Source organism: Carettochelys insculpta, chromosome 22, assembly GCF_033958435.1.
Source record: "Carettochelys insculpta isolate YL-2023 chromosome 22, ASM3395843v1, whole genome shotgun sequence".
In the NCBI taxonomy this organism is placed as follows: domain Eukaryota; kingdom Metazoa; phylum Chordata; order Testudines; family Carettochelyidae; genus Carettochelys; species Carettochelys insculpta.
Window position 1 is genome coordinate 7,340,546 of NC_134158.1, and position 25,871 is coordinate 7,366,416.

General features: G+C 54.3%; 1 protein-coding gene across 8 annotated transcripts; it reads right to left on the minus strand.

Annotated features, from left to right (window-relative positions):
* Window positions 1-34: 34 nt before the first annotated feature.
* LOC142024797 (butyrophilin subfamily 1 member A1-like) lies at window positions 35-24,245 on the minus strand. 8 transcript variants are annotated; one of them, XM_075017028.1, is made up of 11 exons: window positions 24,143-24,244; window positions 22,637-22,694; window positions 13,873-13,983; window positions 11,827-11,996; window positions 10,650-10,997; window positions 8,070-8,351; window positions 7,662-7,717; window positions 5,273-5,396; window positions 3,946-3,966; window positions 3,819-3,845; window positions 35-897 (listed from the first exon to the last, which is right to left on the minus strand). In XM_075017028.1, exons 5-11 carry the CDS (start codon window positions 10,981-10,983, stop codon window positions 332-334), a joined length of 1,410 nt encoding a protein of 469 aa, XP_074873129.1. In that variant the 5' UTR covers window positions 10,984-10,997; window positions 11,827-11,996; window positions 13,873-13,983; window positions 22,637-22,694; window positions 24,143-24,244; the 3' UTR covers window positions 35-331. The 8 variants fall into 8 exon arrangements, with proteins under 8 accessions (XP_074873129.1, XP_074873126.1, XP_074873131.1 ...); XM_075017025.1 differs by lacking the exon at window positions 11,827-11,996; XM_075017030.1 differs by lacking the exon at window positions 22,637-22,694 and having other exon boundaries at window positions 24,143-24,161.
* Between the last annotated feature and the right edge of the window lie 1,626 nt (window positions 24,246-25,871).

Below are 25,871 nucleotides of genomic sequence, written 5' to 3' on the forward strand. Positions count from 1 at the left end.
CACCCCCTCAGCTCCAGCTCCTCACACTGGGGTCTCCTCTCCCAGTCTCTTCCCCCTTGTGGTCTCCCTCCCCTTCCCCCTTCATTACACCCCTTGCAATCAGGGCTCTTCCTTTCCTGCTGCTGAAGTCCCCTCTCCCCGCATTTTTCTGTGACAGCAGCTGCCCCAGTAGTGCATCCACATGCCTCAGCCCTCAGCAACCTGCTCCCCCACCCGCTTCTCTGCTCCTTACCCAGCCGCCAGGCCTGGTGGTGGGAACTGAAGGGTGAGGCAGGCAGGTGATGCCCTTTGTACCAGCCCTGCAGGGAGGAAACAGTCCCTGGCGCAGGGTTCACTGTCCAGGAAAGAGATTCCCTCGGGCCTGAGCTGGGACCGGGCAGATAACCAGGGGAGCTGCATTTCTATCCCCCTCTTTGTAACCCGTATAAAAATAAGGGCGGAGGGGCCCGGAGAAGGTGTCAGTGAAAGTGAAGAGATGGGACCTGTCAGTCACATTGTAAAATGAGACCTCGCCCGCCTCGTGGTCCAGGAAAACCCCCACACGGCTGGGCCTGGCACCCCTGGGCAGAGGGGTGGGGGGCAAGGTGCAGGCCTCATATTTCCCGTCCCTCAGCCACATGGTCCAGTACCCATTCTCAGGAGTGAGTTTGACCTTCCCCGTACGGATGGCAGGCTCCCTACAAAGCCCCACAGTCCAGTTGGTTTTGGTTCCCATCTCCACCTCCCAGTAAGCCCTCCCGCCCGTGAAGACCCGGGCGCCCAGGACAACGGGGTACGTCCGAAACCTCTCGGGATTGTCAGGTCGATCCTGTTGTTGGTCGGTGTAGGTCACCTGCTTCCGATCCTCAGACAGGACGAGGTTGGGATGAGCCGTGTCTGGATCCAGAGTCATGTCCACTGGGGAGAGTCACCAAGTCAGTGCGGGGGGCCAGGGGAATTGGGAAATACAGCCCCTTGCCCATTCATCACTGTGACTGGAGGTTCTTCACCTTCTCCTGGAGCTCGGCTAATGCACTTAAGAGGCCGGGGAAAGGAAGGAAGCAAGGCCAGCTCCAGGAGCAATGATCAGGCACCCATCAAGGCAGCAGAAGGGGAGGAAAAGGTGCCAGTGGACAGGACAGGGCAGGAGGAAAGGAGAAGGGAAGGAAGTGGTGGGGGAAAGGGTGGGATGGACTCTGGAGGGGGGAAAAGGTGTTGGGGGGGAGGGGTAAGAGGAGAAGAAATGGGGGCGGGTGCAGGGATAGAGGATGTGTTGAGGGAGTGGGTTCCACTGAGGACCAGGCCGGAGGGGTGCTGGGAGCAGCGGAGGGGGTGAGGGGCTTGCGGAGGTGCTATGGAGGCAGAGAGGGGAGGGCAGGCTGCAGGCGTTAGGGGAGGACAAGGGAGTCAGCCGGGGTGGGGCAGAGGGAAGGTGTCCAGGCGTGGGCCAGAAGGCACGAGCTGTGGGGTTAGCACGGGAAGGGAAGGGGGGCTGGCAGGGGGGACCTTCCAGTGAGCCTAGAGGACGTGGTCCTGAGTGACTGAGGGGCCCAGATCCCAGCGACTATCAGTGGGTTACGGGCTCTGGAGTCACTTAGCCCTGCACAAAATGAGCTCAGGGCCTGTGTGACCTGACCAGCTAGTCAGCCCAGGGGGATGACAAAGGCTGGATGAGAGAAAAGGTGGAAAAGAGGGGGGCCCAGGCAACCTGTTGACCTAGGCAGAGGACAAAGGATGAGGGAGGAGCTGTTGAAGGGGGACACAGCTGGAAGGAAGGGGTCTTCTTGACTGGGCAGGGAAGAGACCAGGGAGCCCATATCTGGCTGCAGGGGAGAATTAGACATGCTGTCCTGAGCGAGGCCAGGCCTATAGACCTGAGAGTTCCTATGCTGGGTTTAACACCCAACCCCTCCTGTTTCCTGCTGGCTGAGAGTCGCTCCAGGCTGGAGAACAGGGTTGAGTTATTCCCTCTGTGAGTGGAGGCCCTGGGGACCCAGAACGAGTGGACGCCCCGAGATAGTGGAGACTGGGGTGCTGACGACTCCGAGAACTGTAGCCTCAGGAAGCAGAGGGGCTACCCTGGGAAAGAATGGACTCCCTGAGAGATGGCCGTCCCCCCAGGGCCTGTATGGGGCAAGAGTGGGCCTGACCTGTGAGCCCACGACATCTATCCCACCGCTGGCCAGCACCCCTCCAGGTATGGGGGTCAGACACCCCTTCAACAGTAGGTCTATGCCCTTAAATGCCTTATCACTTTCTCTTCCCATACGCACACTGGAACTGGGAGCGGCGGCAATTCAGAAAGAAGGTAACACGGGCTGCCAGAACAGGAGGCACAGAGTCTGGGATGGCCCCTAAGAGGGCTGCAACTTTGGGCAGGGTCTGAACTGGAGATGGTGGGTGGCGGCGGGGTGAGAAAGATCATGGATGAGCCCCATGCAGAGTGAGGAGCAATGGTCTGAAGTTACAGAGGGGGGAGGAGTAGGTTGGATATTAGGAAAAAAAACTTTCCCCGGGAGGGTGGTGATGCACTGGAATGTGTTGCCTAGAGAGGTGGTGGATTCTCCATCCCTAGATGCTTTTAAGTCCCAGCTTGACCAAGCCCTGGCTGGGACGATTTAACTGGGGCTGATCCTGTTTTAGGCAGTGGACTGGATTTGATGACCTCCCGAGGTCCCTTCCAGCCCTAGGCTTCTAGCATTCTGTGCTGCCCCATAAGGCTGGACAGTTTGTTTCACTTTTGCACAGATATCCAGAAAGTGAAAGCAATTTCCAAATCTGACCCCTACCGCAAACTTCTGGACTGACTGGAAGACCAGTACCACTTTGGATTTAACGAAGGGGCATTGGCAGATTCCCTTCAAACCAGACTCCCAGGGAAGATGTACACAGAGAAGAGCGCTTGATAATCTATATCATGCCTGCTGAGGGCTCAGACTCTCCCCATATGCACCAGTACATACGCAGGGATGGGATGTCCACCGCCGTGAGGCAGCCAAGCTGCTTTGTGGGCAGAATTTGCCGCAAGTGGATTGGGGAAGCATCACAGACTGGGTTAAAGACTCCCTGGTCCAGCAACATTCACCCTCTGTCTGGACAACGGATGTGGCTGGACTGGAAAGCCCCTGCACCACAGAGTTCTAGCTAGGCAGGGCACAGTGGAGCCCAACTGGCAGCCTGCTCTGGAGAGCCCAAGGCCAGGGACCCCAGGTGGGGAGCCCTACTACAGGGCTGGGGAACCACAGTGTGGGGCAGTCAGAGCCCCACCAGGAGCCCCCCCGGCGGGGGTGGGGATAGAAGCCAGGCTATGACAACTAGCCCAGCTAGCAGCCCTGCAGCTGTGGGGATCCAGCTGGAGGGCAGAACCCCGCCGGCAGCCCCACAGCTGTGGGACCCTGGCCATGGGCAGCCCAGTAGCTGGGAGCTGGCTGGGGCGCAAAGCCCAGCTGGCAGCCCCAGCTGTCAATTGATGTGTGCTAAAGCCTGCAATTAACGCATTAATCTTTTCACACATTGATTCTGCCCTGCGTTAATCCCAGGTGAACGACAGCCCTAAGAACGTCCATCCTGGAGAACTCAGGCACCAGCCTGTGAAGGTGACACCAGGGGGCAGCATCGCCTGATTAATCAGCCCTTTCCCAAAGGGAGCTGGCCCTGCTTTGCAATAAATCTGGGCTTTATTTCCTTCTAACCCCAATGGTATTGCTGTTTCTGGCCTATTGAAAGTCATAGGAAAACACTTTGTGCAGGAAAAGGAGGAGGGAGCTCGCAGGGTGTGTGTCTGGGGCATGTGCGTGTGTGTCTCATCACAGATAAAATACCAGCAGTATATACAGTACCTGCGTAGAGCTGGGCACATCTCCAGCCTGCAACCAAACAGACAGAAGGGTGAGAACGCCCCTGAGCACAGCCCCACGGAGCAGGAGACAATGTCACACAAGGGCTGTACCCGGGGATGGAACTTACTGAGCTCTGCCTGGAGTTTGCCTGAAAATAAAATACAGAGAAATGAGTCAGTGTCACATTATCTCCCAGAAGAGAAGCGAGTGAAAAAGACGGTAAAGCAAGGCAATTAAAATCTCTGAGCTCAATCTGGAGCCTACATCAGCCACGAAGACCCTGAGCAACAAAAGAAACAATACCGAATTACAGCTCAGTGAGGCTTTTTCCTATACCCACTAAACTGCTTGAAATTACAATTAAAACAGAATTCTAAACCAGCTAAACGGGCAGGAGTTCTAATGAGCTTCCGCAAAGGAAAATGATGTCTCATTAAATCTACCTGAATGCTCTGGAACATGTCAGTAAAATGGCAATCAAAGGAGAATCCCTAGAATCGTTTCTCTCACATTCTACTCTGCACTGATTAGGCTCAGCTGGAGTATTGAGTCCAGTTCTGTGCACCGCATTTCAAGGAAGATATGGAGAAACCGGAGAAGGTTCAGAGAAGGGCAACAAGAATGATTAAAGCTCTGGAGAACATGAGCTATGAGGGAAGACTGAAAGATTTAGGTTTGTTTAGTTTAGAAAAGAGAAGGCTGAGAGGGGACATGATAGCGGTTTTCATATAGCTAAAAAAGTGTTAGAAGGAGGAGGAAGAAAAATTGTTCTTGGCCTCTGAGGACAGGACAGGACAAGGTGCAATGGGCCTAAATGGCAGCAAGGGAGGTTTAAGTTGGACATTAGGAAAAACTTCCAAACCGTCAGGATGGTCAAACACTGGAATAAATTGCCAAGGGAGCTTGTGGAATCTCCATCACTGGAGATATTTAAGAGCAGGTTAGACAGACATCTATCAGGGATGGTCTAGAGATGGCACTTGGTCCTGCCATGAGGGCAGGGGGCTGGAGTCGATGATCTCTCGAGCTCCCTTCCAGTTCTAGTGGTCTATGATTCTAGTACTGATATCTCTGCAACATTGTTTTAGCCATGATGAATCTCAGATAGATGAGATTCAGAAAGTCTCTGACCCATGAAGTAGATCAAATAATAACGTGGCCTTCCAAATGGTCTGACGGAGTTCCTGACCAAAGATTACAGAGAAAACTTTGTCTTCATGGCGTGAGACACTAAAGTATAGTCACTGTTGAGAAAAAGAATTCCAGACGAGACCAACTCCTCTCTCATTTGCTTCTAGTTCAGAGCCCGATACAGCAAAAACACTCTGCACGTTCTGAGCAGGGACAGATTTATTTGTAATTCAGCATGTGCTTAAGCACATAAATTACACTTCTCATTTAGGGGGTCCTGAAAGACTATAAATTTCTTCACTTCTCTCCCCTAACCACTTTACCTTTCTCTCTGCGTTGCCTCTGGCAGTAATTACGGATCCAGAGAATGAAAACCACGAGGAAAACCACGAGGAGACCTACGATCAGTCCCAAAACCACAATCCAGGCATTGACTCTTGGGAAAAACTGCTCTGCAAGAGGAAGTGTAATTGAGAAAGGAATTGTATATGAAAGCTTAAGAATGGCTGTACTAGGTTCCACGTAGCCCAGTAGCCTGTCTTCTGACAGCGGCCAACGCCTAATGCTTTAGAGGGAGTGAGCACACCAGGACAATCATAGGCACTGAGTCCATGGGTGCTCTGGGGCAGGGGCACCCACAGTTGCCCCTCTACTAGTTCCCCGCTCCCATGCCTCCCACCCACCTGTGGGCCCCATGGATCAGCAGTCCCCCTCCTTTCAGTGCCCATCAGCTGTTTTCTGGGTTCCGGAGGCCCTGGCGGAAAGGAACAAGGGACACAGCACACTCGAGGAAGGGTCGGAACTGGGCGGGAAGAGCATGGTTCCGTGTTCCCGCCCATCTTGCCTAGTAGCTTATCTAGGTGTTGTTTTTTTGTTTAAGCCCATTATCGCTGGGGCCTTCACAACCTCTCCCGACAAGCTCCCCAGATGGGCTGCGAGCTGTGTGAAGAACTCCTTCCTTCTGTTTGTTTTAAACCTGCTGCCTGGTTGTGTCATTGCCTGGTTCTTGCGTTACGCGAAGTGGTAAAGGGCATTTCCTTACTCACTTCACTCTAAGCCAATCACCACTTCGGAGACCTTTCCCATAGTCCCCTCAAGACGTCTCATTTCCAAGCTGACAAGTCCCAGTTGTTTCCACCTCTCCTCAGACTGATGCTTTTCCACACCCTTAATCATTTTTGTCGTCATTCTCTTTTGAGTTGAAGCAACCAGAACTGTATTCAAGGGGTGGGTGTATCATGGACTGACTTGACTTAAACCCTTGTACTCCGAGGGAAGCACAGGTAATCCACAAGTCTCCATCACTTCACTCTGCCTCAGGACAAAATGTCTGACCCCAGAAGTACCCCAATTTTCAGTTATCTAAAAGAGCCCGAGCTCAAATGTCTGCACTGCAATTTAAATAACCTTGTGCCCAAGCCCTGAAAGCCTAAGGCAGTTCCTTGGCCTCTGAGGATAGGACAAGAAGCAATGGGTTTCAACTGCAGCAAGGGAGGTTTTGGTTGGACATTAGGAAAAACTTCCTAACTGTCAGGGTGGTTATCCTGGAATTAGAAAAGGTTCAGAAAAGGGCAATTAAAAGGATTAGGGATTTGGAACGGGTCCCATATGAAGAGAGATTAAAGAGACAAGGACTTTTCAGCTTAGAAAAGAGGACACTAAGGAGGCACAGGATAAAGGTATATAAAATTAGGAGTGGTGTGGAGAAAGTGAACAAGGATAATTATTTACTTGTTCCCACAATATCAGAACTAGGGGTCACAAAACGAAATTAATGGACAACAAGTTTAAAACAAAAGGAAGCTCTTCACACAGCTGACCTGTGGAACTCCTTGCCAGAGGAGGCTGTGAAGGCTGGGACTATAACAGGGTTTAAAGAAGAGCTGGCTAAACTCATGGAGGTTAGGACCATCAATGGCCATTGGCCAGGGTGGGTGGGGAATGGTGTCCCTCACCTCTGTTTGAGAGAGGCTGGAGATGGATGGCAGGAGAGAGATCGTTACCTGTTCAGTTCACTCCCTCTGGGGCACCTGGCACTGGGCACTGTTGGCAGACAGGAAGCTGGGCTGGATGAACCTGCAGCCTGACCTAGTGTGGGCGTTTTTATATTGGGCTGTGTCTACACTACCGCCCTCCTTCGAAGGAAGGCTGGTAAGTAGGGTGTTGGGAGTTTACTAATGAAGCGCTGCGCTGCATACACAGCACCTCATTAAGCAAATTCCCCCTTGCGGCAACTTTGAAGCTTTAAACTTCGAAGTCCTGGCTCGCGTCTAGCTGCAGCTCACCCGCTGGTACTTCCAAATGCCGGGGCAACTTTGAAGCCCCTTTACTCCTCAAAATGGCTCACCATTTCCTACCCAACATTTTGAGGAGTAAAGTGACTTTGAAGTGCTGGGGGGTGAGCAGCACTTCATTAGTGAACTCCCACGTCCCAGTATGGGTGATGCCCTAACAAAGGCACGAGGAAGGGCTTTGGGAACATACCATTACTTGACTTGTATTTCTCAGATTTGGACACCAGCCTCCATCTGCCTGCCCTCCCACTGCCTTCCCCACACTCGGAGTGGCTGCAGCATCGCAGGAAGGGACTGACTACAGCAGCTGGCAGAGCTGTTGCTGCGATACCAGAAAAAAGATCAAGCAGGTCTCGTTTCAGCGCCGAGGTCCTCAGGCTGTCAGAGGGATCTTCTTGCTCTGGTGTTCCCTACTTACCATGCTTCCTTTGAAGGAGGGTGGTAGTGTAGACAAGCCCATTATGTGGTTAAACACTGGAATAAATTGATAAGGGAGAGTGTGGAATCTCCATCACTTGAGATACTTAAGAGCAGGTTAAATGGGCATTTATCAGGGATGGTCTAGATGGTGTCTGGTTCTGCCACGAGGGCAGGAGACTGAACTTAATGACCCCTCGAGGTCCCTTCTGGTTCTAGCGTTTTATGAGCTATCAGCAGGTTTTGAATTATAGAGCAGGAACATCCAAAGATAACTTAAGTTTTCTCAAGAAGTTCTCAGCACATTGAAGGTTCAAGCCAATAAAATAGGAGACCCAACGATAAACGCTCTCTGCCCTTTGTCTGCAGAGTCTCTGCCTAACCATGTGCCACATGAATGGGTACTGACCTGCTAGGGAAATCGCTGATTCTCTCTCCTGGTTGAGATGGGAGTTCCTGACGCAGCAAGATACTTTCTGGTTGGACTCTTCTGTTAGAACAATGGCAATCTCTGTTTGAAACAGGCCACTGGCCTCCTGGGATATTTTTTCAGAAGCTTGTGGTAAGGGCCGCCCCTGGAGATCTCTCCACAGCACCTCGGGCTTTGGGTACCATCCGGATGATTGACACACCAGCTGGATCCCTCCGTCCTGATACCCACCTACAGAGATGTCAGGGTCAGAGCCCAAACCTATAGACGAAATAAATGAACAGTTATCGAAAGTATCAGTGAGGTAGCCATGTTAGTCTGTATCTTCGCGAACAACAGGAAGTCCTGTGGCATCTTATAGACAAACAGATATTTTGGAGCATCAGCTTTCGTGGGCAAAGACCCGCTTCATCAGATGCATCAGCTCTGGTCAGTTTTCTGGCACCAGCGAGTGGAGGGGAGCTGGGAACCAGGTGGCAGCTTGGCTCCCGGCTCCCCTCTGTTTGCAGAGCTGGGAAACTGACCGGGGCAGCAGCCCTGGTCAGTTTCCCTGCTCCTGACAGAAGAGGTTTCTCCCTCCTTAATTAGAGTTCCTGCTTCTTTATTTAAGAGTATACACACAGGGATTTGCGATTGGTCAGCTAAATCCATTCAAGCTGGAGCAAGTTCGTGCATAGAAAAGCCCAGACGTTAACAACAATTTTACTGTGTATCCGATAGGAGTCTGTCTGGATGCATCTGATGCAGCAGGTCTTTGCCCACGAAAGCTGATGCTCCAAAATATCCGTTAGTCTATAAGGTGCCAGAGGACGACTTCTTGTTCTCTGTTACCAAAAGGAATTTTCTATTCACATAGTAATTGAAAGCGAGTCCATCCACGTCACTGGTCAGTTAATCTGGACACACTCCTACCTGGTACACAGTAAAATTATTGTTAATGTCAGGGCTTTTCTATGCACTCACTTGCTCCAGCTTAAATGGATTTAGTTGATCAATCGCAAGTCCCTGTGTGCACACTCTTAAATTAAAGAAAGGGGAAATCTTTAAGGAGCGGAGAAACCTCTTCTGTCAAGGGCGGCAACAGAGAGTCAGGCTCTCAGCTGAGGCTACTGACAGGAGCAGGGGAACCGACCAGGGCTGCTGCTGCCCTGGTCAGTCTCCTGGCTCCGCAAACAGAGGGGAGCCAGGCTGCCACCTGATCCCCAGCTCCCCTCCACTCCCTGGTGCCAGGAAACTGACCAGAACTGGTGCCCTGGTCAGTTTCCTGGCTCCCCAGTTTTACAGGAAATGACATATGCAGGGGTTGCGAGAATACAGCCCCTGCATAAATTGGGGGTGGGGGGGGGCCTACTGTACTTACGTTCCTGAAAGGCAAGAGATACAAAATAATGTTCCACGCTGCTCCTGCCCCACACTCTGCCTCCTGGGCTGGCATAGGCCCTGGTCATGGGTCAGTACGGGTGCTGCCCTAACAAAGGCACGAGGAAGGGCTTTGGGAACATACCATTACTTGACTTGTATTTCTTAGATTTGGACCCCAATCTCCATCTGCCTGCCCTCCCACTGCCTTCCCCACATTTGGGGTGGCTGCAGCGTCGCAGGAAGGGACTGACTACAGCAGCTGGCAGAGCTGTCGCTGCGATACCAGGAAAAGGATTGAGCACGTCTCATTTTGGTGCCAAGGTCTGCAGGCTGTCCAAGGGGTCATCTTGCCCTGGTGTTTGCTGCACCCAGACCATGGCACAGTTATAGATCTAGCTACAGCTGACCCCAGGCTGGTGTGTCTGACATCACTTCAGGGACCAGCTCTCTTGCCTTTACCTGTCCTCCAGGGGAATTCCTCAGCTCCTTCACTCTAACACCAAGCACTGGGCTACCAGACTCTGTGTCCACCACTGTTACTCGGAGCTGGTTTTGGCCTGTGTGTGTCACTCCCAATCGGTGACATCAGTCAGGGGCAGATCACCCATCTTTTGGCCCTCAGAACTCTCAAAAAAAAAAAAAATATAGAACCATCACAACACGTTAATGTCACTTTTCAAGGGTGTTCGTGCATCTTCTTAACCCCTTGCTCTAATGACTTCAAATGTACCCCACTAACCCAGACGTGGCTCCAAAGCGTCACAGACATTTTCAAGACAATCAGAGTAGGGTTTTTAAAACCCTCAGCTGAAACAGCTCGTGACAGTCTCAGAAGGGGAGCCATGTGAATCTGGTGTCCCAAAAAATGAATAGTCCTGTAGCACCTTAAAGACTAATAGTTTTATTTATTAGGTAATGAGCTCTGGTGGGTAAGACCCACAAAACCCGTAATCTGACGAAGCAGGTCTTATCCACGAAAGCTCAGAACCTAACAAATAAAATTGTTAATCTTTAAGATGCTACAGGATAGCTTGCTTTTTGGGAAGTTGATAACAGGCAACTCGAACAAACCTTAACCAGAGCACAGCTACGGCCCCCGTTAAATTGAGAAAAATTCAGTGTCCTCTCGCAATGAACTCTCTGACTCCCCTGGTTACCCTGCCGAAGACATCCAAGTCTTATCATAAGTTTACTCACCTGCCACCTGTAGCTCCAATGAAGCTTCTTCGTAAGTGACAGCAGACGCAAAAAAACACTTGTACAGCCCTTCATCGGTGAGTCGGACATCATGTATTGTCAGGGAAACTCTCCCATTGGTGATGTCATCTTTCAAGAGCTCAGTTCTCCCTTGATATGCCGGCATCTGCTCTCTGTACTGGTCCTGCCCATTGAAGTACAGATGCACCACTGAAGAATACTTGTCTCGGAACCATCTCACCTCCATGTCCTGAGCGCTTATCCTGGGGGAGAGGTGGCAAGGCAGTACGGCCTTCCCACCGAGAGAGGCTACGACTGGACGGTCAGGCCCCATCACTGTGAACTTCGCTGTGACATGGACCATAAAAAAGCGGAAAGTAAATCAGAGAGAAGCCGAGGAAGGCCTCAACTCAGCAGGACCACACACAGAAAGCATGCATCCTGCACGAGAAGTGACCGTTCCATTCCCATGCAGAGCCCTGGGCACACCTGTGAGCGCAGAAAGTCACAGGGTGGGCATCTGATTTTGGCTGTGGTCTCCTCAGGGAATGTCCCCTTAGATCTCAGGCCTTCAGGCATCCCCCTCAGCATAGAAAGGATGTGGATGCATTGGAGGGTTCAGGGAAGGGCAACCAAAATGACGAGGGGGCTGGAGCACAGGACCTATGAGGATAGGCTGAGGGATTTGGACTTAGTTTGCAGAAGAGAAGAGTGAGGGGCAATTTGATAGCAGCCTTCAACTTCCTGAAGGGGGAGGCTCTACAGAGGATGGCGAGAGGCTGTTCTCAGTGGTGACGGACGGCAGAACAAGGAGCAATGGCCTCTAGTTACAGAGCGGGAGGTGTAGGTTGGATAGTAGAGAAAACTATTTCCCCAGGAGGGTGGTGAAGCACTGGAATGTGTTACTGAGAGAGGTGGTGGAATCTCCATCCCTAGACGTTTTTAAGTCCCCGCTTGACCAAGCCCTGGCTGGGATAGTTTAGTTGGGGCTGATCCTGCTTTGGGCAGGGACCTGGACTCCATGACCTCCTAAGCTCCCTTCCAGCCCTAGGATTCTGTGATTCATCTCTTTCTGGGCACGAAAACGCTTCCCTCTTCCTCCACACTGAGGTCTTGCTATTGCTGCTCCTTACAATTCATTGGGGTTTCCCTGGCAGGCCTGAGCAAAGTCCAGTACCTGCATTTTGACTTTTCCCCCCAAGGTAACGAACAGCACGTGCCAGTGGGTATCAGTAACCACACCGCTCTTCCACAGCGGAGCCAAAGAGAAAGAAACGTCACCATCAATCACAGGTCTGAACGCGTTGTGCTCACGCCCAGGGATTCTCATCGGGCACTTGGAATTCACTGGAATGGTGAAAAGTCTTTCAAAACTTCCTCTGAGGTGAACACCTTCTTGCACAAGAGGTCACTCCAGTGTGTAGCCCCAAACCCCAGGTCTCTTCTCAGTTTAAATCAAGGATTTAAACCCCAAATCTTTGTTTGTGTTGACTCCCGGGGCCGGGGTCTGAACAACTTCCATCTAATTTCCCTTGGGGAGAAGATCCCCAGGCCACAACTTGGAACTGAGGCGCAGGGAGCAGGGACATGGGCTGGGGGCCACGTTCTGATCCCCAGCCCCTTCCTAAGGGCAGGGAGAAGGTCCTCCACAGCTACTCACAGCTGTCTGCACAGCTCTATCATGGTTGGGCTGAGATCCTTCCCCCTAGACAGAGCTGGGTCATGGAGGACTGTGGGGGCAGCTGTGGTGAGCCTTGGTTCCTCCATCTGCCATGGGTGTGGGGCAGACGGGGCAGGGGTCAGACTTGGGCAAGGGCTGCTCTCAGCACCACCCCACACTGGGGGCATGGGGGCAGCTTCCCACTTGGACAGGGGGGCAGGACCAGACCCTAGGCCAGGAAGGGGAGAAGCCACCCTGACCCTCCACTTTCGAGAAGCCTCCGATGCCCTTGGCTGATAGGCTCAAAGTACATCAACCAAACCCACATCGTTTTAAGTAACATATAAAACATCTTAACTACAGAAAGGTAGATTTTAGGTGACTCTCAGCAGCAGGCAGAGAGATCAGAGCAGGTTCCATAGCAAACAGAAATAAAATCACAGTCAAGAGTGTACAGACAAAACAAAGATTTAAATCAAGCTGTTCTCACGCTACCAGACATTACAGGCCGCTCACAGCTCTTAACACACAAGTTGTTTTCCCGCTCAGCTTGGGACCAGTGTCCTCAGTTTAAAGTCCCGACCTTCCATGTGTTTAGATTAGGCAGCTGAGAGACTTGGAGGTCACGTCACTGTTCTTTACTTTCTCGGCCGATACTACAAAGACCTTGGCTGGGACCTGGGTTCAGAAGCCAGGTGGCCTACATGTCCTGTCCGAAGCATTTTATTTTGAAGTGCCATCAACATCTGTCTGGTTGGCGATAGCTGCACCGACAGAGGCCACCAAACTGTGGGCCTTTCGCCCTTACCACGTAATCCAGCAACAGACTTTCACCTTCCTACAATGGGAGCTCACACAATTCAACATCCAAGTACTCAACAGATCAGATACTTCACCACAATATGATATGATATGTGCAATTCATGTCTGGTGAAGATGAGGCTTCCAGGGCCCTGTTTTGGCCCCTTTCGCCTTCAGGTGCTGTCAGGAGATAGCTCAGGGGTTAGAGCAGTGGCCTTGTAAACCCAGGATTGTGCGCTCAATCCATGAGGGGGCTGGGGCAAGTTAGATTTAAAAAACAGTGTGCCAGGGATGGTGACAGGTCCTGCCGTGAGTGCAGGGGGCTGGACTTGACCTCTCAAGGTTCCTTCCTGCTCTAGGAGATATGTACGTTTTTACAGCAGGTGTCTTAGTCAACCAGCTCCTCTTTGGCTTGTGACCACACAGCTTTCAAGTTTGGCCAAACACTGTCATGCTAACCACACATCGGGGCGCAAAAAGCAAACTCCAGAAGACTGACACTGACGAGCTCAATCTTCTGCCTCGTGAAGAAAAGCCCAGTCAGAGCAGAAGCGTAAGTGTAGCTAGATCTAATGAGATTGTCTGCATGTAGAAAACACGGTTACCAGGGCCCCAGATGCGCCCTGGGGCTGGTTTCCATGGTGCTGGTTGTTGGCAAGCAGGTTGAGCAGAGGTGGTTTACGCAAGACAAGCCAGGGATGCGAGATGGACGGTGACCACCAGCCATAGCAACAGGCAGCAAACTCAGTGAGGAGTTCCTACCTGAGTCCAGCCTGGGAACGTGCAGCGCGAGGAAGAGGGCGAGGTAGCCAGGCAGAGCAGAGCTCACGGAGGAGCTGGGGGGCAAGGAGGGAACCGTCTTCATCGTTGTCGCTGGGGCGGAGGAGAAACGACAAACCAGACAGTGAGTGAGTGGGAGGCAGCAGCCTGGCAGCCTCCAGCAAGGAAGGGATTTCCCACACAGCCCTTGTCCGAGCAGGGTCTGCTGTCTCCCTCTCCAACGCATCCACACCCTTCCTACACTGGGACAGCCCAGAACTGGATGCAAGACTCCAGATGGGGCCTTCAGCAGCACCAAATGCATCTGCCTGCCCTGGAAGTAGTTACAGCATCTGTAATAGTATATGGAGACACACATCTCAAAGAGCTGCAAGGGAACTTAGGAGAGCATCCCCTACTCTCTTGGTAGGCTCAAGCACCCTCCTTCTTCTATTTGCCCCAGATCCCTAAATAGCCCCCTCAGGGATTGAGCTCACAACCCTGCAGTTAGCAGGCCAATGCTCAAATCACTGAGCTATCCCTCAGTTGACCCTGCAGGCTGTTGTGGGGCTGAGAGGGATTCACCAGCCATGGTTCTTTTCTCTTCACCCTTCACTCTGGCACTTCAGCTAAGTGATTTCACAAAGGTCAAGAAAATACAAACTATGGGGGACAACTGAAGAATGAGGTCTGTTTAGTTTGAAAAAGAGAAAGCTGAGAGGGGACCTGATAACAGCTTTCCAGTACCTAAAAGGGTATTACAAGGAGGAGGGAGAAAAGGTATCGTCTTAACCTCCAAGGATAGGACAAGGAGCAAAGAGGTTTAGAATCATAGAACAATAGAGCTGGAAGAGACCTGAAAAAGCCATCGAGTCCAGCCCCCTGCTCTAAGCAGGACCAAACCCATCAGATCAGCCCCGCCAGGGCTTTGTCGAGGTGAGACTTAAACACCTCCAGGGATGGAGACTCCACCACTTCCCTGGGTGGACCATTCCAATGCTTCACCACCCTCCTTGTGAAAAAGTTTTTCCTCATGTTCAACCTGGACCTTCCCAACCGCAACTTGAGACCATTGTTCCGTGTTCTGCCATCCGTGACCACTGTGAGCAGCCTCTCTCCAGCCTCTTTGCAGCCTCTCTTCAGTAAGTTGAAGACTGTTATCAAGTCCCCCCTCAGTCTTCTCTTCTGCAGACTAAACAGTCCCAATTCCCTCAACCTTTCTTCATAAGTCATATGCTCCAGCCCCCTAATTATTTTGGTTGCCCTCTGCTGGACCCTCTCCAGTGTATCCACATCCTTCCTATAAGTGGGGGCCCAGAACTGGACACAGTACTCCAGATGCGGCCTCACCAAAGCCGAATAAAGAGAAATAATCACTTCTCTGGATCTACTGGCAACGCTCCTCTTGATGCAACCTAATATGCCATTAGCCTTCTTGGCTACACCGGCACAGTGTTGACTCATGTCCAGCTTCTCGTCCACTACAACTCCCAGCCCCTTTTCTGCAAAAGGTCGGTGTGATGGAGTGGGGGATACCTGTGTGTGTGTGTGTGGCTCACAAAGGGTGTGAGGCTCCTGCTGAGGGTAACCCTGACGACCAGGTGACACCTTTGTACTGCAGACGAAGGAGAAGGTGGAGCCTGAGGGGTTTGAATTGGAACTGGGAGTTGGAAGCAGTTAGTCTGGGCTGAGGGAGAGAGAGACAAAGGAGGGGGCAAGGCCCCAGCTCTGGGGGCCCCTCGGGGCCTCCTCTCCTCAACATGGATTGGACTGGCTGTCTCTGCCTGCTGTACTGACCCTCTGTACGATGCTGTGTCCTGTCGGCTAATAAACCCGCTGTTTTCCTGCTGAGTGAGAGACTCTCCTGCCTGCGGACAGGGTGCAGAGCTTGGGGGACCCCAGAACCCCATCACACTGGTGTCAGAAGTGGGATGTTCTGCACCCCGAGGATAGAGCATCCAGTAGTAAGTGACGGGCGCCACGGAAGAAGAAGAGGGGCCTGTGAGACCCAGGTGTGCTGACGGGCAGTGAGGTGCAGTTTCCCAAGGTGGAGGGGCCTGCGGCCGAACCCAAGCAACTGTGGTCGTGGTTCTCGAGAGGCAGTGCCACACCCGAGCAGGGGATACTCCTGGGAATCTGTTGGAGTTGGTCCCAGAAGGTGGAGGGGCCGAGGGCCCAACCCCCAGAAACAAGTGACCCACAAGGAGGCTGATGCTGAATGAGTTCTTCCCAAGACAGTGTGCTCATGGTCCTTGAGAGCAGGTGTCACACTGAAGGTGTTCCTCCAAGAGTCTGTTGGAGTCGGTCCCAGAGGGCAAAGGGGCCTATGGCCTAACCCCAGGGAGCTTGTGACCCGCAAGGAGCCTGGCACACTGAAGGGATTCTTCCAGGAATCATGGGGTGCAGAGGGCATCAGCCTGAGAGCCTGCAACCACGCTGAGCAACTCCGCTGTGAAGTGGCAGCACCTGGAAACTGAATCAAGATTAAAGAAGCTGGACAAGGCAGCGTGGATGTGCAGTGGCAAAGCTGAGGGTTAAGGAAAATCCTGCAGAGGTGAGCCCGGGTCAGGGCAGGGAACCCTGGACTGCATGGAGCTCTGAACCGAGTGGCCTGCCACAGCTCAAGGAGGGAAGGAGCGATTCCAACCCATCATCTACTAGTGGCCAAGACAGACCTGCGAAGAGTTTTCCAGGCCTGGGCCGAGGAAGGTGCCTGTGTGTCTGTGCAGAAAAGCAGCTGATCCACTGGGAATGGCAAGCTGTCTGTGAGAGAAGCTGCTTCACCTTCTGTGTGTGTGTGGAGACCAGCCGGGAGGCTGGGACAAAGGAGAAAGTGTCTCCCATTGTCTGTCTGTGTTGAACAGCAGCAGCAGCCTGGGGAGAGAACAGAGCCTGCGTTTGGAAAAGGTGCCAATGAGGAAACTAGCCCATTGTCTGAGGAAGATTCCCCAGGCTGGGGTGGCTGGAGAAGGAACCACCAGGAAAGAGCATTCCAGGTGTGTCTCTGAATCCAGCCATGGGGGCTGGAGCAGAGGGAATGGCTCTAGGATGGGCAGTGGTGTCCCTGCTAAGGACACTGGTCCTTGGTGCAAGAAAAGTGCTTCTGCTTCTGGGGAAGTGAATCCTTTGCCTGAGCCTGTGGGGGCTCACGATGGAGCCAAGATCCCAGAGCTGGATCTGAGGGCAGCTGAAGCCCAGATGGGAAGTGGGCCTACCTCTGTGTCTCTCAGGGAGGATGATGCTTTAAGTTGGTCTAATCCAGTTAGTATCATCAGGGAATCCCAGAGACCAGACGATTCTGGTACTTGTTCTTTGCCTGATGCTGAGGTGTAACTGGGAGGGAGTGAGAGGGCTCTGTCCTACCAGAGTCATCCTCTAGCCAGGACACAAGAAGGACAGACAGGCAATGGAGTTACGCTGACTGATGAAGATAAAGGAGCTGGTAGCAGAAGGGAGGAAAGGGACCCCAACCTTTTGTCCGGTGGTACTGGCTGTCTGCCTGGAGGGGGATTACGTGGGAATCTGCCTGATGGGCCAAAAGTGATTCTGGGTGTAGGTGAACCCCAGGAGCTGGTTGTGGCTCAAGGGAGCAGTGCCCCTGTGGAGCCAGACAAGGGTGAGTTATTGTTTGGGGGAGCTCTTGAGGAAGAAAATTTCCCTAAAACTTTTCCTGACCCATCTGTGGGGACTGCAGAAAATGGGAGTGAGGAAGGAGAGTGAACAGGAAAGCTGCTTGTCTGTAAGCACCAGAGCCAGCCTTCTGCCTGTGGAGAAGTTTGTTTCAAATCCTGATGGCCAGAACCTGCCTGAGTGTGAAACCACTGGCTGTGCTCTGCAAGGGTCCAAAGCAGGCAGGGTAAGTTTCTCAGGAATTGGAAGTTGGTGCAAGTAAAGTGAAAACTATCAGGGAATGTGAGCAGCCCTGTGAGAACCAAGTAGAACAGCTGCACAGTCAGTCTCTGTAGGATGCAGGAAAGCGCCAGCAATTCCCCATCTCCAGATGGTGGAAACACTTATATTCTCATACTGGATTCGACTTCCAATTCCATGGGGAGGCCGTAGTTGGAGGTGGAAAGAAAGGAGCTGTGGGCCTGGTGGGCCAGTAAGGGATAAACAGGGATTGCTTCATGTGAATTCTGCGTCTGGGACTCACAAAACAACTCTCAGAAAGCAGTTTGGTTTGCAAATTTCCAGGCTGGCTGGGAGGGGGAAGTCTCCCTGAGATCATCAATGGCCCAGCTCTTGTTAGGAGGGCACAGCCAGAGAGATCAGATTTCCACCCCAGAGGGCAAGAGAGAAGAGTAAAACTTGATGGTGCTAAAAAAGGCCTCAGCCATTTATCCCCAAAATACCAGATTCTCAAGGATGTTGCACAAAGGTTGTGGTCTGCCAAAGAGCAACGTAAATGTCCAGTTGCAATGGGTTTGTTCTGTTACTCACGCTGACTGCTGTAACCAAGGGGTGCCGCTACCAAAAGCTGTAAAATTGTACCATGTACTAAATGTTTGAAAAGAGCCATTTGACATGATGACATTAATATACAATTTATGCTTTTACATTGAAGGAGTCTGTAACTCTAAAATGTCACCATTGTTCCCTGTAACTAGTCTTGCAACCTCTCACATGAGAAGGAACATTCCAAACCTATTGCGTGGCATGGAAGGGGAAACTGAGGCACACAACCATTTTGGTGGTCTGGTTAAATGCCAAGGGTGGAAAGCATTTGTACCTTCTTTTACTGGACTGTAACTGAATTCCAAACATGTGCCGAAGCAGCTGTATGGGCTGGTGGTCAGACAGGGCAGGGCCCAGACCAGAAAAGAACTATTTAATCTGTTGGTGCTGCAGCATCTGTATGGGCTCTGCCTGCCCGACTTGAGAACGTGGCTGATGGACCAGAGACAGAGGCAGGGAGACCGACCAACCTGAGGGAACTAAAGGGACTTGTCCGGCTGCATCACATGAAAAGGGCCAATACCAAGCTCCTGAGTTGAAGCCTCCCCCAGCAGGATTATGACATAGAGGTGGTGCACATCAAGGGGAGCACTGAGGGTACAGCCGATGCCCAATCACAAGAGGAGGGCCCCGAACTTCCCCAGGTCACTGGCTGAGTGACCCCGCTCAGTTCGGTCTGGAAGGGGGGAGAGATGTGATGGAGTGGGGGATACCTGTGTGTGCGTGTGTGGCTCACAGAGGGTGTGGGGCTCCTGCTGAGGGTAACCCTGACGACCAGGTAACACCTTTGTACTGCAGACAAAGGAGGAGGTGGAGCCTGAGGGGTTTGAATTGGAACTGGGAGTTGGAAGCAGTTAGTCTGGGCTGAGGGAGAGAGAGACCAAGGAGGGGGCCAGGCCCCAGCTCTGGGGGCCCCTCGGGGCCTCCTCTCCTCAACATGGATTGGACTGGCTGTCCCTGCCTGCTGTACTGACTCCTCTGTACGATGCTGTGTCCTGTCGGCTAATAAACCCGCTGTTTTCCTGCTGAGTGAGAGACTCTCCTGCCTGCGGACGGGGTGCAGAGCTTGGGGGACCCCAGAACCCCATCACAGTCAGACATTAGGAAACATTTCCTGCCAGGGTGGTTAAACACTGGAATAAAATTGCCTGGGGAGGTTCTGGAATCTTCCTCATTGGAGATATTTAAGAGCAGGTGAGACAAACACCAGCCAGGGATGGTCTAGATGGTGCTTGGTTCGGCCGTGAAGGCAGGAGGCTGGACTTGATGACCTCTTGAGGTCCTGCCCTGTTCTAGTGGTCTCCGATCTATGAATAATAAAGGGACGGGTGCAGGAAATAACCCATCACAACATCACATAAGGAAACCTGCACATGGAGATTACTGGCCAGTCACCATCGAACAGAGTCCGTGAGGGACAGGGAATCAGCTCTGTGCCTGTGTTCAGACAAACAGAAAAATCTCTGAACGTGCAGAGACATTCCTACAGCCAGGTTTTCAGTCCCTGTCGGAGGTGCGGGTTTCTCCCTGTGAATCCCCTCAGCAAGGCTGGTTGGTGCTAACAGCTCATCATGAGGTGGTGCTTGTGGATGCATTGAAGAGGGTTCAGCGGAGGCCAACTAAAATGATTTGGGGGCTGAAGCACATGATCTACAAGGAGGGGCTGAGGGATTTGGGTTTATTTAGCTGGCAGAAGAGAAGAGTGAGGGGTGATTTGATAGCAGCCTTCAACTTCCTGAAGGGGGGCTCTAAAGAGGATGGAAAGAGGCTGTTCTCAGGGGTGATGAATGGCAGAACAAGGAGCAATGGTCTCAAGTTGCAGTGGGATGTAGGTTGGATATTAGGAAAAACTATTTCCCAGGTGGGTGGTGAAGCACTGGAATGTGTTACCTAGAGAGGTGGTGGATTCTCCACCCCCTAGAGGTGTTTAGGTCCCGGCTTGACCAAGCCCTGGCTGGGATGACTTAGGGTTGATCCTGCTTTAGGCAGGGGGCTGGACTCGACGACCTCCTGAGGTCCCTTCGAGCCCTGGGACACTATAATTCTACAATCCTGCCAGGAGTAAGGGGACTGGACTTAATGACCTCTCAAGCTTCCTTCCAGTTCAAGGAGCCCATGAAGGATCAGAGCTGTGTGTCTGGAAGCCTCGGACAGCGCCGGAGGTCCAGACCTCAGAGGCCCCCCCATCCCTGCTGAACCCAGGAAAGAAGCTTTGAACCCATCTCTGCCTCTCCCCGAGGGCTCTCAGTGTTTCTAACACCCGTAACCGCTCCCTGAGGAGAGAGTTTGCACCCCAAGCCCCTGTTTCACTTACCCGGGCGGCCGTCCCCACACGGCACAGGGAGTTCGGAAGCTGGAGGGTGTCAGAGCAGGTTCTTCAGGGTTATTTATGTTCCGGGGGAGCTGAACTGATTGGCCCGCGCTCTCCCCCCTTGCCCATTCCAAAGTACAAACAGCATCTGATGCTTAACGTAATGGTCAGCATGAGGGCTGGCCAAGACGGGCAAAGCCAAGCAAGAAACAGCCCCCCGGGCAGGTCACTGAGAGGGGAAAGGCAGGGCCGGAAGGGGCAGTTTGCCAAGGGTGACGTGGGAGGGGGGTCTGTGCCCCCCAAAGCTGCTATTCCCATGCTCCAGAGAGCCCCGGGTTCTCAGGAACACCCCCAGCTTTCTGAAACCTGGCAGCACCAGCAAAAAGCCCCACCTGCCTGGCCCCCTCCCTGCATCCCCGGCCCCGTGTGGATGCAGGAGAAGAACTGTGGGGAAGGGTTGCCAGCTTTCTTTCTTGCACAAAGCAAACCTCGCCCCCCTTCCCCACGGTCTCCCCAACTCACCTGCCCCCACTTGTTCCTTTTTCCCAGCCGAGATCATGGGGTTGAGGTGGGGTGAAAGTTCTGGCTGGGGCTGAGTGCTCTGGGGTGGGGCGGGGGGCACGGGTGAGGCAGTGGGTTGGGATGCAAGGCGGGGGTGAGGGCTCTGGGGTGGGGCCCAGGGATGAGGGATTTGGGGTGCAGGAGGGGGCTGGAGTGGAAAGGTGGGGAGGATGGAAGTGGCTCTGGCTGAGGCAGGGAGTTGGTGGGGGAGAGGGGGCAGGCTGTGGGTTGGGGTTCTGTGGTGGGGGGTTAAGCGTGTGGGGGGGGTGCAGACTCTGGCATGGGAGGTGGATGGGGGGCTGATGAGGTAGGACTGTGATCTGGGCTGGGACGGGTGGTTGGGATGCAGGGGTGAGGCTCCAACTGGGGGGCAGGCTCTGGGGTGGGGCTAATGGGCTTGGAGTGCGGGAAGGGGGATCAGAGCTGGGGGGAGGGGTTGGGGCGTGGTGGGGGGCAGGATTGGGGAGCAGCATATGATCTCAAGTAGCTCCCAGAAGCAGCAGCAGCAGCCTCCGACCTCGCTGGCTCACACACATCAATGTGGCCAGGAGGCTCTGCGTGCTACCCCTGTGGCTCTCATTGGCTGTGGTTTCCAGCCAATAGGAGCTGTGGAGCCGGCACTTGGCGACAACACCGGTTACATCCTTCCAAGAGCTGCATGGAATGACATCAGGTAGGGAACCTGCCTTTGCCCTGCGGTGACTTTTCACAGCTCAGTCGGTGAAACCAGCAGGGCCTTTTTCCACCGAGCGTTCCAGTCGAATACTAGACACCCAGACACTGTAAATGGGGGGTGCTAAAGAGGGAGGGGGAGCCAGGCTGGGTGACCTGAATGTAACTGAAGCCCATTAGCCCCCCATTTGGAGCCTTGCGCCCACATCCCAACCACCTGCCCCAGCCCAGATCACAGTCCTACCTCATCAGCCCCCCTTCCCAACTCCCACGCCAGAGTCTGCACGCCCAGGCAGAGCCCTTGCAGGGGGGCAGATCCTGAGAGGTAGCAGGGAGGGAAACCAGAGGCTCTGACACTCCCAGAGCTCCCCAGAGACGGGGTGAGGAGAGGCAGGAAGGGGACAGAGGCTGCACCCCATGACAAATAAGTGCGGGGTGGAGTTCAGAAGCTCAGGGCAGGGGGTGGAGGGGTGGGGGTGTGGAGGAGGGGTTTGGTTTGACCCTGGCCCTGTGCAGGGGTCAAGCAGCTGGAGGCAGAGGGGGTAATGGGGGCCCAGGTGAACTAAGACACCTGTGTTTGCAAATATAAGGTGGGGAGGAGCAGTTTTGTGTCTCAGCCTGGGCTTACCAGGGCCTGGGCTCTTTAAAGCCACAGGCCTCCCAATGCTTTTTCTTAAAGGCATCCCAATGCGCCGTCACTGCCGCTGTTTGGTGTCTGATGCCACCTGACTGCAGACAACATAATAGCAGCTCGTGCGTGTGTCTTACCTCCTGCTGGGGTCCCTCAGTTCTGGCACCCGGAATTATTCTGAGCACTTCATCATTTCTGTTTAACAGATACTGCTCGTCAGGCAGAAGAACAGGAAATCCCAAATATTCTCTCTGCTTTCTACCCAGACTCCGGAGAATAAAATATCCCAGCCCAGCGACAGCCCCAGCTGGCATAGCTGTATGCTGCCGAATTCACACGGTCTTTCTGAACACACCCTGTTCCCAGGAACGGACGTCCCTGTGATCCGAAACCTTCCTCAGCCATGGCAACAGGCTGAGTCGATGGCCAGAGATGTAGTGACACAGAAACACACTGAAGGCAAACCCAGAGGAAATTAACCGTTTAAAGGATCCCCCACTTGTCCAGCGTCCAGAGGTGAAAGTAAGGAAGGGTGCCAGGAAGAGACAGCTGAGTTGCAGTAACAGCCACCAGGAGCTATGTAAAGATCTGGCACAGACCCAGGACAGGACCTGCAAGACGTGTTAAGTTACTTTCACCGCTGTCAGCGGCCTGCTTGAATGAATCCAACCCACTGGTCAGTTGGGCCAGTGTTTCTCAACCTGGGGTACACCAAGCTCTTCCAGGCAGTCCATTAACTCATCTAGAGATTTGCCTAGTTTTACAACACTAGTAAAGTCACTACTATCAAAAAGTTCATTCAGAGAATGACCTGCTTCTCCTGCATCATATGCCTTCCACTGACAGGTAGGTACAAGTTGAACCTCACTAATCCGGCACTCTGTCGTCTGGCTACCTCCATAATCCGGCATGATTTGAGTTAGCTAGACAAGTCAAAATATACCAGCCCCGCCCCTGCCTGTCCAGCTGTCAAGGCTTATCCAATTAGCACTAGCCAGCAAATCAGAACCACCATAAAAAAGGGGGGAGGGACCCCACTTCCTCAGCTAGGCTGGAGGCAGTGCCCTAAGGAGGTAATTTTACGCCTGAGGCAAGACTATATAATCGCACCCCCTCATGTTGCAGGGGGTGTGTATAGTCCATTACCCTGACCACAGAGCTGGGCTTCCAGAGAACGGCGGCTCTTAGCTGGGCACCCAGTAAGGCTGCCAGTACAATATCATACCCCAGCACCCCCCTGCAATCCCCCCGAAACTGCTCAGCGCCCACTCTGCCCGCCACCGGCACCCCCCTGCGAGACCCCCCACCTCGCCTATTGCTCAGCGCCCACTCTGCCCACCAGCGGCACCCCCCTGCGAGCCCCCCCGACCTTGCCTATTGCTCAGCGCCCAGGCTGTCAGCTACCGGAACCCCCCTCCCTACAAGCCCCCCATCTCCCCTACTGGTCAGTGAGGGGGGGGGGAGCAGGAGGAGGTTACCAGGACCAGTTAATGAAGCTGGAGGAGTCTCCTGAACAGGAGTCAGTGGTTGCAAAGGACAGCAGAGAGCAGGTGGGAGGCTGAGCGACTCCCTACCTGCAGGAACCGCTGCTGAGAGCCCATCAGGACAGCAGGTTCTCACGCTACCCGGCGCTCTCTGCTTACCTGCAGCTGCGGCTGCTGGGGCCGCTTCCGGCTGGCTCCAGCCCCTCCGGTAGCTGCCTGGCCAAGGGGGACTGGGCGCCCAGTCTGGTACGTCGCTGTTCTGAGCGGGCAGCTGCGGCGTGAGGAGGAGGAGGAGGGGACCACGGGCGGCCTGCGCACCAATGGGCTGGAAGGCCCCGCCCCGCCCCCTCCAAAAACAGCAGCGGGAGCAAACAGCCCATAGCTCAGAGCCCACCGGTACCCCCCTGCCAGGCCCCCCCTGCGGCTTAAAGCTCATTCCGCCAGCCACCGGCACCCTCTGTCAGCCCCCCGCACCTGCTGCTCAGCGCCCACTCTGCCAACCACCGGCACCCCCCTGCGAGCCCCCCATTTCCCCTACTGCTCAGCGCCCACTCTGCCAACCACCGGCACCCCCCTGCGAGCCCCCCCATCTCCCCTACTCCTCAGCGCCCACTCTGCCAGCCACCGGCACCCCCCTGCGAGCCCCCCATCTCCCCTGCTGCTCAGCGCCCACTCTGCCCGCCACCGGCACCCCCCTGCGAGCCCCCCCATCTCCCCTACTGCTCAGCGCCCACTCTGCCAACCACCGGCACCCCCCTGCGAGCCCCCCATCTCCCCTGCTGCTCAGCGCCCACTCTGCCCGCCACCGGCACCCCCCTGCGAGCCCCCCATCTCCCCTGCTGCTCAGCGCCCCCTCTGCCAACCACCGGCACCCCCCTGCGAGCCCCCCATCTCACCTGTTGCTCAACGCCCACTCTACCAACCACCAGCGCCCCCCTTCGAGCCCCCCATCTCACCTGTTGCTCAACGCCCACTCTACCAACCACCAGCGCCCCCCTGCGAGCCCCCTCATCTCACCTGTCGCTCAGCGCCCACTCTGCCAACCACCGGCGCCCCCCTGCGAGCCCCCTCATCTCACCTGTCGCTCAGCGCCCACTCTGCCAACCACCGGCACCCCCCTTCGAGCCCGCCATCTCACCTGTTGCTCAACGCCCACTCTACCAACCACCAGCGCCCCCCTGCGAGCCCCCCATCTCACCTGCCGCTCAGCGCCCACTCTGCCAACCACCAGCGCCCCCCTGCGAGCCCCCTCATCTCACCTGTTGCTCAGCGCCCACTCTGCCAACCACCAGCACCCCCCTGCGAGCCCCCCATCTCACCTGCCGCTCAGCGCCCACTCTGCCAACCACCAGCGCCCCCCTGCGAGCCCCCTCATCTCACCTGTCGCTCAGCGCCCACTCTGCCAACCACCAGCGCCCCCCTGCGAGCCCCCTCATCTCACCTGTCGCTCAGCGCCCACTCTGCCAACCACCGGCACCCCCCTGCGAGCCCCCCATCTCACCTGTTGCTCAACGCCCACTCTACCAACCACCAGCGCCCCCCTGCGAGCCCCCCATCTCACCTGTCGCTCAGCGCCCACTCTACCAACCACCAGCGCCCCCCTGCGAGCCCCCCATCTCACCTGTCGCTCAGCGCCCAAGGTTTTTCTCCCCACTCCTTGTCCCCCCACCTTTCAGATACTGCAAACCACCGTCCTGGCCCCTCCCAGCCAACGACGCCCCATGGGAGAGCCGCACTCACCAGCTAACACCGAGCCCGGGGGGGGAATTTTCTTCCCCGGGCGCCTGGGAGGGGCCGGGAAAAGGCGCATCCTGCCGTCAGCGGCGTCAGTTTTGCACCTGTTGCTTTGGGCAGGTGCAGGGCGAGGCCGGCAGGAGCCACAGGTGGG